At 40.4% G+C, this 12,869-nt stretch overlaps 1 protein-coding gene across 1 annotated transcript in view; it reads left to right on the forward strand.

The window, feature by feature from the left end:
- GMPS (guanine monophosphate synthase) overlaps nucleotides 1-12,869 on the forward strand; it is a 31,313-nt gene that overhangs the window by 5,130 nt on the left and 13,314 nt on the right. Inside the window, exons 2-9 of the mRNA XM_074878385.1 lie at nucleotides 708-889; nucleotides 4,470-4,584; nucleotides 6,149-6,246; nucleotides 7,270-7,373; nucleotides 9,488-9,681; nucleotides 9,977-10,142; nucleotides 11,689-11,840; nucleotides 12,495-12,668. Coding sequence (XP_074734486.1) covers nucleotides 708-889; nucleotides 4,470-4,584; nucleotides 6,149-6,246; nucleotides 7,270-7,373; nucleotides 9,488-9,681; nucleotides 9,977-10,142; nucleotides 11,689-11,840; nucleotides 12,495-12,668 — 1,185 coding nt within the window. The remainder of the gene's footprint in view (nucleotides 1-707; nucleotides 890-4,469; nucleotides 4,585-6,148; nucleotides 6,247-7,269; nucleotides 7,374-9,487; nucleotides 9,682-9,976; nucleotides 10,143-11,688; nucleotides 11,841-12,494; nucleotides 12,669-12,869) is intronic.

The raw sequence follows: 12,869 nt of genomic DNA on the forward strand, positions 1-12,869 counted from the left end.
GATTTAGCTGAAGTTGGCCAACCAATTCAAATGTGACGGGGTCAAAGAGAACCATTGCTTTGTTCTGATGTGCAATCTGCTTGAATGCTGCATTCAAAAGTTGTTTTTTTGTTTTTTGTTTTTTTTAAAATCATTTAGCAGAGACATTTGTTCTCAATTTCTCCTTTTTATTCTCTCCAGGAGGTGATGTCAAGTGAAAGTTCAGCATATGAGGCAGTGTGACGGGGAAAAACATTTTTCTTCTGACTTTGCACTGTCCTGTTTTGCTTGAGAAAAAGGCACATGCTCTTAATTATGGGGTGTGCTGGGTTTTATATGGAGCTGTAAAATGGAAAAAGCTGGAGTGGAGAACAGGACATATGGTTTCTTATTTATGGAAAGCTCAGCCTTCATTAGCTTATTAGCATATTTTTTTTCCCCCTAATTTGTACCACATTTGGTTTTGGGGATGGGGATGTCATGTTTGTGTAGCTTGGGAGGGATGTGCTGTGTTAATGCATAGACCCTTTATCTTGCCAGCGCATCTACTGGTCCTTGTAAACTTGAGAATGTTTTTTAGAAGTTTCTTGGCTAGTCTTTATCGTTTTAATCATAAATTAACATATAGGCAACCTTAGCAAGCTTTGCAGATGTTACTTGTTTAAGAGATCTGGCTTTAAAGCCTGCAGTGTGTCACCATGAAGCGCTGATGTGCGTGCCGTTCGCAGCCGGAGAACGCCGGAGGAGAGCTCAAGGATGGGCAGCACCACTACGAGGGAGCCGTTGTCATACTCGATGCCGGGGCACAGTACGGGAAGGTCATCGATCGCCGGGTGCGCGAGCTCTTTGTCCAGTCCGAGATCTTCCCCTTGGAGACGCCAGCCTTTGCCATCAGAGAACAAGGCTTTCGGTAGGTTGTTCCCTGCGATCCCTCTGCCTGTATGTTCTGCTTGTTCTCTCGGTGTAACAGTCTCGGTGGGTGTTGGCAGCGGTGGTTATTGCCTCGTTCTTATGTGCAATCGCTTTCATTGTAATGATGTTCACGATTGCATCTTTAGCTTCTCTGCAGCAACACCTGAGTTTTGCTGGGGACGCTCACGCAGCAGTGTTAATTTTGTGTATTTGTTTCTCAGTGCCTTAATGTCATTTTAATCATTTCCATTTGTAAGTATACTTTAAGAGGTTCCATTTTAAATATGTATCTGCAAAAAATTTAGATGATCTTGCTGTTTTACCTGTTAAACTAGGGTAGCTGTTAATCAAGAAGACAAGTCTTGTGACTTTCTTAGTTTGATTTTAAAAAAAAATAAAATTTAAATAACTAACTTGGATACTGAAGCTATTGTGGTAAATCATGCCAAACTGTTTCTGGGAAGCAACTAAAAAAACTCACTGAAACTACCACTCTATTGTTTGTAGCAAGAAAAGGTCTCTCAATTATTTAGTACTTTGTACATTTCCTTTTCTTGTTTTATTAGGCTTACCAGGGTATGCTTTTCTTTTGTGGGGGGAAAATAAACACCCTGAAGTCTACAAATTGTCAAAGATCTTACTTGTCAGTTGAGTACAGATCCAGAAATACGCTGCATGTGAGCTGCTTGGTTGTGCCTGACAACAGATAAGACAGCTCTTTGCTGTGAAATTGCATTTCTCTAATCAATGTTAATTAGTGAACCAGTAAACAGTATATTTTAGTAAGTCAAATAGGAACTTATTGATCTCTTCCAAAAACACAGAGAACAGAAAACCCAGGAACTGCTGGATCTGTCAGGTGGCTGTTGCATGAAGAATTTCTCTTTCAGAAATGTTCTGAAAAATACCTTCTCTTGGCAGATCTTGTTTATAATTCTCTAACAGTCAAGCCTTTAAAAGATGGACATACCTAACTACTGGTTTAAAAAGAATTCCTGCATCTCCTGTGTGTTGGATTTGAGGTGTGGGTCATAGTACTAATGATGTTTTGTCTCAGACCTGGGCTGTATTGATGCAGGTTTGTAGTGGGAAGACCTTTTCTCCCTTTCTTTTGACAACTGAACATTTTTCAGTCTCGTGATTAGATCTGTTGGACTTGTCATTCCAAATAATTGCTGTCTAAAATGTGGCAACACCTCTTCATTCACAAGGTCACTTCTCAAGGTTAAGGGAGTGGTTTCAGGTTATTGGTTACCCAGATGGATCAATAAGGTTTGTGTCCACAGTCTCGGTCAATCATTTGCATCCAGGAAAGCTCAACAAATACTGACGTCAGCTGTTGGGTGCTTTTAATCAGTGACCAGGGGTTCGTGGCTTTACTGCAAGATTTTCATATATATTCCACATCATGGGAATAGTCAGGTTTTCATGTTGCAGCTCGTGTATGGATGGGCTGAGGAGCTGCGCTTTGGTCTGTGCTAAGGCTTGAGACAGGCAGCAAGATTGAACACTTTGCTAAACTTTATTTACATGTTGAGTTTAAAGAGCCAGCTCCTCGATTTTCATCATTTCAGAACAATCTCTAGAGACAAATTCCATCTAAATATGACAGACATTAGCAGTTTCCACAAGATCCTGGGCCTGGGCCGAGGAGGTGCCACAGTCGGGGTCTGCGCTGGTCTTAGGCTGAATTCTGGCACTGTCTGAGCTTGGGTGCGAGTCCTGAGGTTGGGGTATCAATGTGTGCATTTTACTCTTGGTATTTTTATGTGGTTCCCGATGTGCCTTTAATCAATTGCAAATAGGCTTTCCAAAGCTGGGTCAGGTTGGTTTGGAAGTGGTTTAAGGTAAACCAGAAAAATGTATATTCATACCAACGCAAGAAGGTATGTAAGAAATTACAAGCTATTGCAGTAAAACTTTCAAAATCTACATCCCATGCTGGTTTTAATGTCTCCTGGACAGTTGAGAAGATGCAGGTTCCTCTTTCACCCTTGGCTCATAATTTTTATCTTTAATACTTGGACACATTTGGTTAACCTTTCTGTATTCTGCGGAATCTTAATTAGTATGGAAAAAAAAAGCTTTTTAAGACTCTACTGTTTGAATAGGACAGTGTATAACTGTATTGACTTCTTGTAAGAAGGTTCAATTTGTAGGTGTGGCTATACGTCATTTAATTAATATTAAATAGTGTTCTGTACGTATGGCACCTACACAAATGTTGCTGTACGTGGGGTTATAGAAGCAGTATTACCACCAGGCGTTAAGGGTTTTCGGGCTCTTTCTATCAGCAGCTCTAGTCTGAGTTTGGGAAATTCATCAGGTCTCTGACTTGAACACAAGTGCCTGTACATGTACAGCGGGTACTAGTTGGCAAGATTGTTTGGTGTAAACTACACCCGCATCAGCCGTATGCTTATTCCAAAGCTCACTTGTCCATCCTGACTGCAAAGAAATAAATGCTGTCTCTTCCAGCTCGCAAGGTGCGGCACTTTGGCTCCGAGGGGAGCCCCCACCCAGCCCTCCGCCTCATCCCCTGCGTTGGAATGAGGAGCCGGGGCTGGGGGAGGTGGAGGTGGGCTGCAGGGAGGGCTAGCTGTGCCCCAGGAGGGGCAAGCACCCTGCCTGACTGCACTTGAGAGGTGATCTTTGGTATGTGGGCTTGTGACCCCACGATTATTTCTGCTGGTGATCAAGGTGGTATAAGCACACTGCTCGTTTCTGCTGCTTAAAAATAGACAGATTCTATTTTGTCAGTACTTGCATGACAACCGTTCTAAATAATGCTAGAAGAAAGCTTTATTAGACGCATTTAATCTGTGTTTGCAACCTCTCTCTCGTCCCATTTTGCATTTCTCGCTTTGAGTAACAGAGTTGATGCTCTTTGTGGAATAAACAGGACGCGAGTCCAAGGTCTGGTACACCTGTGTTCGATCCTGGGTCGAGGCCAAAAAGCATTGCTCAACTGGCTGGTACTTCCGTAGTTCACGATTTTGCAAATCATCATGGTTTGCAAAGGTCTCTCTTCCCTTTTGAAAAGATGTAATTTTCTGTTATAATGTCAAGTATTAGTTTCAAACCGTAAATGCTCACATGTATTGGACTTGTAATTCGCAACCTGTGGCTAATACCATCGCACTTTGTAATCAGGGGGGATTAAGGGACGTTTTCTCAGCAGCTCCAGATATTTTGGAGTCTTTTTTTCTGAATGCAACTCCCCTCCAGATGGCACCGACATCATGAAGTATATATATATATCTTAATGCTAATACTCTGCATTTGATCCTAGCCATCTTGCTTCTCTTGTAGTTGACACTTGGCTATGAGGAATTTAAAGTACAGTTACTGTTTAAGATGGTTTATATTTGACGTTGTTTAAACTGATGAAATACCTCTCTGGTTTTGACAGCCGTAGCATAGCAAAATTAAGCTATATGTTAGGGTATCTGTTAAAATTTATATTAGGATATATAGAGTTCTAAGAGTATTATGAGACAATGTCTATGTTTAAAGCAAATAGATTTAAGAGTAAGCAATACATTTGAGTTAATGTTTTCTTTATCTTTTGTCTGCAGAGCTATCATTATATCTGGAGGACCAAACTCTGTGTATGCAGAAGATGCACCATGGTTCGACCCAGCAATATTTACAATAGGAAAACCAGTTCTTGGAATCTGCTACGGCATGCAGGTGCAGTTGAGAGAGATGTTTATCTGCAGCTGTCTCCTAGGCCTTATTTCTGATACTAACTGAAGATGAACTTCTAAAGGACCTGCTTTTCAAATATAAGCAGTATGCCATGTATGCAAAAAATATTTTTAAAGTGCTAATTGGTACACTGAGCAATACTGTGTATTCTTCTCTTGGCTCTGCCATACCAGTAGCATAAATGGTTTCTCTTTGCTTAACTGCTGTGAATTGAGTTCCACGCTGCCTTTTTTTGTCACCATAAATGTAACCTGGCAGTCATTAACTAATCCTCTCTAGTTGGTATTGGAAAATGTGCCCCTCATGTAAACAAGTGAAATAGTTTTTCCCTTTGGTTTTCAAGTGTGGAATGTTTCTAGTGTAGTTCTTAAGAGTGCTTAAACCCTCTTGCCAACAAAACGCTCATGTGCCTTAGGACTGAGTGGTGATCCTGCAGTGATCTAGTAGATCTGAGCTGAGTGAAGAAACAAACTTCCAAGGAGACAAGGAATGGATTAGATACATGACTTCTGCTTGTGCATCGTATTTTTTTCCAGGGTTAGTTAGTTATTAGGCCTCCAAAGGTGCTGAATAATGGCTGGGAAAACTTCAGAAAGGCAGGTGATTAACAGAAACAATATTGGCACTCCCCATTCTAAAGGGAAATGTGTGTTATATTAAAATGTGCCTTAAAATGCCGAGCAAATTGAAAACCACGCTAGTTAGCCTCAAGCAGGGGAGTTCCTTAAGGCTGACTTTACGGAAATGAATCAAGTGTGTGTATTAATGCACTACTACTTCATTAAGAAAGATTGAAATCAGTCAAGCACAGTAAGTATAATATCAAACTAGGTCTAATATGAAGCCTTAAACCTCTGCAAATTAAAGTAGCTGGAAGGTGAAACTCTAAAAATATTTGTAAAGTTGCCAGTTATATTTGCAAGGAAGTCTTTATTTTGAGACTTTTGAAATCTAAGATGCAGATATAGAACTCTGAACACCAAGGTGAGATTTTAGAAAGAAAAGACCTGGCTGAGAATTGTACCACTCTGATACAGCAAGGATTATTAAGAGTCACAAAAATAACACTAAGGGAATAGACTCAAGTTTTTAACTGGTTCTCCAGAGCAGAGGAGCCAGATTTTGGGAAGTTTAGGCCTATTGGAGGGCCCTTAACTAAAGAATAGATAAATCAGATTTTTGTTCAGCACCTTAACTGTTTTTATCATAACTGGCCTCAGATACTCAGCTGATTTGCAGAGGCAGCCATTTATAAGTGCAAGTAGATGTACACTATTGAATATGCATTATTTTGCATATTATTTTGTTGTGTGCGGCAGCAGTCCCCAGCTATGCTGGCAGAAGGGAGCAAACCCAATACAGAACAATGATTTCTGAAGAGACTTCTTAGAATTTTGTAAAACGATGTATTAAATGAGTATAATCATGAAAAACTATGTTGGTATGTGTTGGAGGGCTAGAGCTATTGTCAGTCATAGGCAGACTGAGGTATAAAGTGGTACAAGATTGTGTGGTGCTTTTTCATGTAGTGTTTTTGTTTTGACAGATGATGAATAAGGTATTTGGAGGTACGGTGCACAAGAAGAGTGTTCGAGAGGATGGAGTGTTCAACATTACTCTGGATAACACATGTTCACTGTTCAGGTGCATAGACATTTTAAGTTATCAAAACAATGTTGGAAATACCAGCCTGGAAATTGGTGTCTGCATGAGGGGAAGCTTATTTTAAAGAAAATAGTGAAATTGCACCCATGCTTATCTGATAATTTCTCATAGAACTTCTACAGCTGTGTTCCTGAGTAAGCAAGTCACTCATTTAAGCAAATACTTAGGCATAACTTCTCAACTTGAGTCTAGAAATGCAGATGTATTTGCTTGGAATACCATGTAAACCACTTATTTCAAAGTAGAACATCTTCACTGAGACACCATAAAGTGTGCCACAACATGAGAACCTTTGTGTTAAGCTCTTCTGTCTTCTGCTGTGCAGTGCATTACTCTTGTATTGGTTGGCACCCATCCAGTTTTTGAAAGGTAATAGAAAGTCTGAAACCATTCATCTTCTACCTTCCTTTAAAATTGCTTTGTGATTTTTTTTTTTTTTTTTTTTATAAAACCAGAAGTAGATTTCTTGGTAGTTTGTCAATGTCTCTCAAGTTCCTTGTAACAGTTCTAACAGTTTGCTCATACCTGGCATTACAGTTTTATTAACTTTCCACTGTAGGGCTACTGCAGAACTTTATACCCTGCCTAAAGTCTGAGGTTCCCAAATTGCCTTGAGAACACTTAATTTTGACCAAGAAAACTCCACTTCATTGAAATAAAAGGCAGGACTCCAAGTATCCCAATTGACTCTAGATGGCTCTACATGTCAAAGAGGGGATAATTTAATATTGGCATGGTTATAAAAAAACCCGCCACCCTTCTAAATTAAGATAAATTACCTCTTGCATGAAGGGTGTGTTGTACAAGAACTTACGCAGCTTCCAATGGAGACATCTCCGAGTTGGAGAGCTCTGTTTCTGGGAAGGAAATCCTGCATATATTTCAAACAGGCCTGGTCAACTGAGATGTGCTTTTATGGGGATCCTTACAGGCTCTTGGAAATGCAGGTAGTTAGGTCTTTGTTCTTTTTTTAATTGATTCTAGTTTTTAATCTTTGTTTAGGGGCCTTCAGAAGGAAGAGCTTGTGCTCCTCACTCACGGAGATAGCGTGGATAAAGTAGCTGATGGATTCAAAGTGGTTGCACAGTCTGGGAACATTATAGCAGGTATTTATTTTATACTGAAATTGTCTTATGATAGTATTCATTAGAGGAAAAAATATGGCAGACAGAACCAAATGGGAACAGACTATCCTGTTCTTTAATTGCCAAGTGAGTGAATTGTTTTTAACAATTTCTGGTATGTGTTTGTTTGCATGTTGTGCTGTCTTGATAATAGAGAGACAAATAGACACGAAAGTGAATGGTCTTGGTTTTAAATTGGTGGTTTAAGGAAAATTTAACTTTATTTTTATGGTTTATGTTATTTCAAAGTATGTATGTGTTGTTTCTCTTTGAAATAAACTACTGTGTGCCCTTAAGCCAGGGGAGTGGAAGATGTGTGCAGTATAAGTGGTGTTTGTTTGGTTTTTGCACAGTACAAGTCAAAGAATCACAGAATCCCAGGTTGGAAGGGACCTCAAGGATCATCTGGTCCAACCTTTCTTGGCAACAGCCTGGTCTAGACAAGCTGGCCCAGCCCCTTGTCCAGCTGAATCTTAAAAGTGTCTGATGTTGGGGAACCCACCACTGCCCTGGGGAGATTATTCCAGTGGCTGATTGTTTTCAGCGTGAAAAATTTTCCTCTTGTGTCCCATCGGAATCTCCCCAGGAGACTTGTACCCATCACCCCATATCTTTCCCTGTGACTCCTTGTACAAAGGGACTCTCCATCTTCTCTGTAGCCACCCTTCAAACACTGGCACATGGCGATAAGGTCTCCCCTCAGCCTTCTCTTCTCGAGGCTGAACAAACCCCGTTCTCTCAGCCTTTCTTCACATGGTGCCCAGGCCTTTGATCATCTTTGTGGCCCTTCTCTGGGCCCTCTCCAGCCTGGCCACATTTTTGTGTAGCAGGGACCAAAACTGAACACAGTCAAACACTGTTTAATTATTAAAGCTTGATTAACTTGCTATTGTATTTAGTATTATTGCATGAATGTTCAACTGAGCAAAAATAATGTTGGTACTGAAAGCAGTGTTTCAAATACTACGCACAGACAGTCACAGAAAAATGTAGGAGCTTAGAATTTGGTTTTTGAAAGCTACTCAAATTATTGAATGCCAAACAGCTTCTTGGAGTCTCTTTCCTAGGAGATGTGAGACCTGGAGAGGTCTTAAGTTGGCTGAGCCACTTAGTAAGATCTCAGATCATTCACCTGGTTTATTTTAAATATTTCGTTTAAAAAAAAGAACAAAAGCTTAAGATACTGCTTTTAAATCAGACAGATAACTAATTTGAGAAAAACTGACCTTTTAACAGACTTAAAGATGTTTTGTTACAGAAAGATTCTTTCCAAACTACTGTTAAGATTAGACGGAGCATTCGTTATATTCTGGCTTGCCTTTGAAGCCACCAAGAACTCATGCCTACAAAAAAAATAAATTTTTTTGCTGTGTAAAGTTTGCTGCATCCATTGTGCAAGCTCCACCAGAGCTCTGATATCTTTAATCCCACTTTATGGAGGGATTAGAAACAGAGTTGTACCTTTCCTGTCTGGAACACTTTCCTGTGCCGTTTCCCGTGGGCTCTTACAAAAGCCTGAGGCTCCTTGTGCGTAAGCAAGCGAAGAAATGCTGGTAAGGCAGTAGCCAGGCTTCCAGCAGCGGAAAAAATACAGTGATACAGCGTAGCTGGGGGTCTGGCGCAGGTCAGTGGAATTAGGCAGTTTCCCTGCTGTTTTGTTAATCCCAGCCTGACCAACGCTTACTTGGTGCAAGTGCAGTGCTGGATCTACTCAGAGGAACCCTCCTGAGACTGCTGAGGAGGAGAGCGATGGTGCTACACGTGCACAGCTTACCCAGCACAGCCCTTCCAACGGGGGTTGTAGGAGGTATCCTGTGGGGAGAAAAAAATTCATGTCATTGACTTCCTCTTTTCACAAGGGTTTTCCTAGGATGTCTGAGTGTTTTCCCTGGTTTCTGAAGGATTACGTGTTCTGGATATGTAGCAGTACCCTCGTTCCTAATCTTAACCAGAATCTTTAGTTTTGATTGGTTATTTGTGCCAAAATGTGGCAGAATAAATCACTCAAGCAGTGTATACTTGACTTTCTTGGGTATGTGTTTCACTTCCAATTTTTATTTTTTTTTTGCCATGCTCATTTCTTTGCACCAATGAAGGCATAGCAAATGAATCTAAAAAACTGTATGGAGCACAGTTCCACCCTGAAGTTAGCCTCACAGTGAATGGAAAAATGATCCTGAAGAATTTTCTCTATGATATTGCGGGATGCAGTGGTACCTTTACAGTGGAAAACAGAGAACTTCAGTGCATTCAAGATATCAAAGAGAAAGTGGGCTCATCAAAAGTCCTGGTAAGTAGATTGAATTGAAGCTGAAAGATTATTTGCAAAAGCTTGACAAAAGCACTGACACTTAGAGTTACTCAAGTTAATTTGAAAAATGCAGAATTGCCATGATTTGTGTAATACATTAAACAGGTTTTAGAAATTCTGCACAATTGGGTCAATACGTTCTTTGACTTCTTGTTTTCTTCCAAATCATTGAGTATAAGTCTGTTCTGGTCCTCATAGTTGAACTATTTGTTAACACTTTCCCTGTAGACAGCTGACCAAATTTTGTTTTTTCCTTTTTTTTTCTCATCCTTAGGTTTTACTCAGTGGTGGTGTGGACTCAACAGTGTGTACTGCTCTCCTGAACCGAGCTTTAAATCGAGATCAGGTCATAGCTGTACACATAGATAATGGTTTTATGCGCAAAAGAGAGAGTCAGTCTGTGGAGGAGGCACTCAAAAAACTTGGGATTCAAGTTAAAGGTACCATAATTTTGTTCAATATGCCCGATACTGCTAATGTGTCCAGTCTCTCCTAAAATGGACGTTCAGTGTTTTGTTTCATTGATTTGAATGATCTTTGCAGTTCTCAGACTTTACATACCCAAGCATGGTTGCTAATTTGGAACCACCCAGGCCTGTTCACAAAAATTCAAACCTAAAATATTAAGCCTTACTTACTTGATTGGAGCATACACTGAACTGACCCATCTCATCAGTTGTTGAGATCTGCTATCTGCTGTTGGGGCGCAGCGAAGCAGTGGAGAAGTGCCTGTCACCTTTCTGCTGATGGCTGAGCAATCCTTTTCAGCTGCTGCAAAACTCATCTGATTGCAGTTTTCTTCAGTAGCTTGGTTAACAGTCCTCCATCGGGACTTTATTTCTTGTCCTGGATCTCTTTCTTTTTAAACTGTGAGCTCGTTTGGGTGATTGAATGCTATTACAGTGAAAATTACTTGTTCAAGGCATTTTTTTCACTCTTCTGGCTTCTAAATAGATGTGTTTTAGTTGTTTTTGGAGTAACTTGTTGAGAAGCAGTACATGATGAGAGAGCAGAAGGTACCTTGTCATGGCTGATGAGAAGGTTTAGAGTTTTTTGGTACCTGAAGTGCGAGTTGCTCAGAGAAGACAAATTATGTATGTTTGAGTTATGCAAACAGTGAGAGCTGCTTTGTACTGCCCGGCTGATTTCTTTCATGAGCAATAGCTGCCTGTTCCTGGGGCTGTGCGTAAGTACTGCTGCCAAGTGTCTCTCTCTCGTGTTTTGGTCAGGAGGCATGGCACTAGGTGAGCAATCCCTCCCACCAGCCCGTCAGCGGGACACAGCGCAGGGAGCTCGCACGCTCGCATCTTGCACGTTGGGCTGCAACATTCTGATGCAGCAAAGTCTAACTTCTGTTCCTCACGCGTGTTTTGTTTTTTTTTTTTTTAATTTTGTTTTTACTTTTTTCAGAGGAAAATCTAGGTCTTATTTTTGCACTCTGTAGACCAATAAACTTGGGCTCTGGCTGGCTGCCAGAGTACAAATTGAGGGAATCCCTTTGCTGGAAATGCTCCTTCTGTAGGTCATGGCATTCAGTGCTGGTAAAAAATGCCAGAGTCTCCTAGCTGATCTCTGCCTTGAGAGCCTCTCTAAATTAAGAGGCATAATGCACCATGAGTAAGTAGTGCATCATTTAATTTTGGTTGCAGAAAGGCCTTGGGGAAATACCATCCTGTAAACTATTTAAATAAAGCAAGTAAATTATAGTCTAAGAGGGGAAGCAAGAACTCAACTTTCACATGGTTGCCTGGCCTCATAATATGAAAAAAAATGGCCTCTAGAGTAGGTTAATAAGAGAAATAAAATGCTTTTGTTACAGTTAATTCTTGAGGTATTGAACAGCCCTGTTTAATGCAGTTCATAGTCAAAGCACTGGAGTGATCTTTATTTTCTTTTTTTAAAGCAGTAGAGTGAAACTTATATTTTTGCAACCTTGCATAAAAATCTTTACCAGCTTTGCCAAAGAATTCCTGTAATTTCATGCAGTGGTGAATGCAGCTCATTCATTCTATAATGGGACAACAACTCTGCCCATCTCGGATGAGGACAGAACTCCACGCAAAAGAATTAGCAAGACCTTAAATATGACTACAAGTCCTGAAGAAAAAAGAAAAATTATTGGTGACACCTTTGTTAAGGTAATGTTTATAATTATTTGTTGGCTAGTGTTTTGTTTTTTTGTTGGTTTGGGGGTTACTTTTTTTAATGATACAATTTCTAGGTAAATCTTCTACGTCAGGCTGTTACGTTCTAACGTGCTGTGCACTCAGTGGCATCAGTGGTCTTCAGTTGTGGATGACATAAGAAGCCATTGGCACATTATCCTACACCTAAAACTTTTGGCACTCACTCAGTGGTCACAGCATGGTTCACGAGCGTTGTACAAGATCCACCAGCATGTTTAGATGTACTGGTTGGCTGTTCATAAACTTCCATGTAATCTTTTTTCACCAAATCCATGGGTAACATGAATTGGGGCATGCTTCTGGTGCTTTGCTGAAGATGACCCATTTTCCATCTGTCAGCAGTCAGTGTTGGTGATGAAGGGAGAATGTAACATTTAACAGGCAGCAGTGTTCCTGTAGTCTGAAGATGTCTTTTTCCATTTTCTGTTCAACGAAATATGGGGTTATAGGACTATTTCAGCAGTGGGCCAGTGTCATAATTAGTCTTCCTATTTGTTTGTGCTTTTGCAGCTCAGTAGCATTCGTTGGGCAATCCATTATCTTCCTTTAGACCTTTGACAACCAAAAAGTAAATCGGAACACTTCTTTTTTCTCTCCATCTTATAGATTGCCAATGAAGTTATTGGAGAAATGAATCTGAAACCTGAAGAGGTTTTTCTTGCTCAGGGTACCCTCAGACCTGATCTCATTGAAAGCGCTTCCCTTGTTGCAAGCGGTAAAGCTGAAGTCATCAAAACTCATCATAACGACACGGAGCTGATTCGAAAGTTAAGAGAAGAGGTAAATGAAAATGAGGATACTGGTGTATCCTTCTGGTTCTCACAGGTGTGAAGCCGAGTATCAAAAATGCACAACTTCTGTGTTTTGCTGGTATAACTGTCCCATGTTGATGGGACCCTATTCTGATGAGGCCCTTCAGATTCTATTGTAATATGTTGCAATTATTACATTTCTTTCTAGTTGCTGCATTCCCAAAGTAGT

The sequence above is a fragment of the Strix uralensis genome, chromosome 9, assembly GCF_047716275.1.
Source record: "Strix uralensis isolate ZFMK-TIS-50842 chromosome 9, bStrUra1, whole genome shotgun sequence".
Lineage (NCBI taxonomy): Eukaryota > Metazoa > Chordata > Aves > Strigiformes > Strigidae > Strix > Strix uralensis.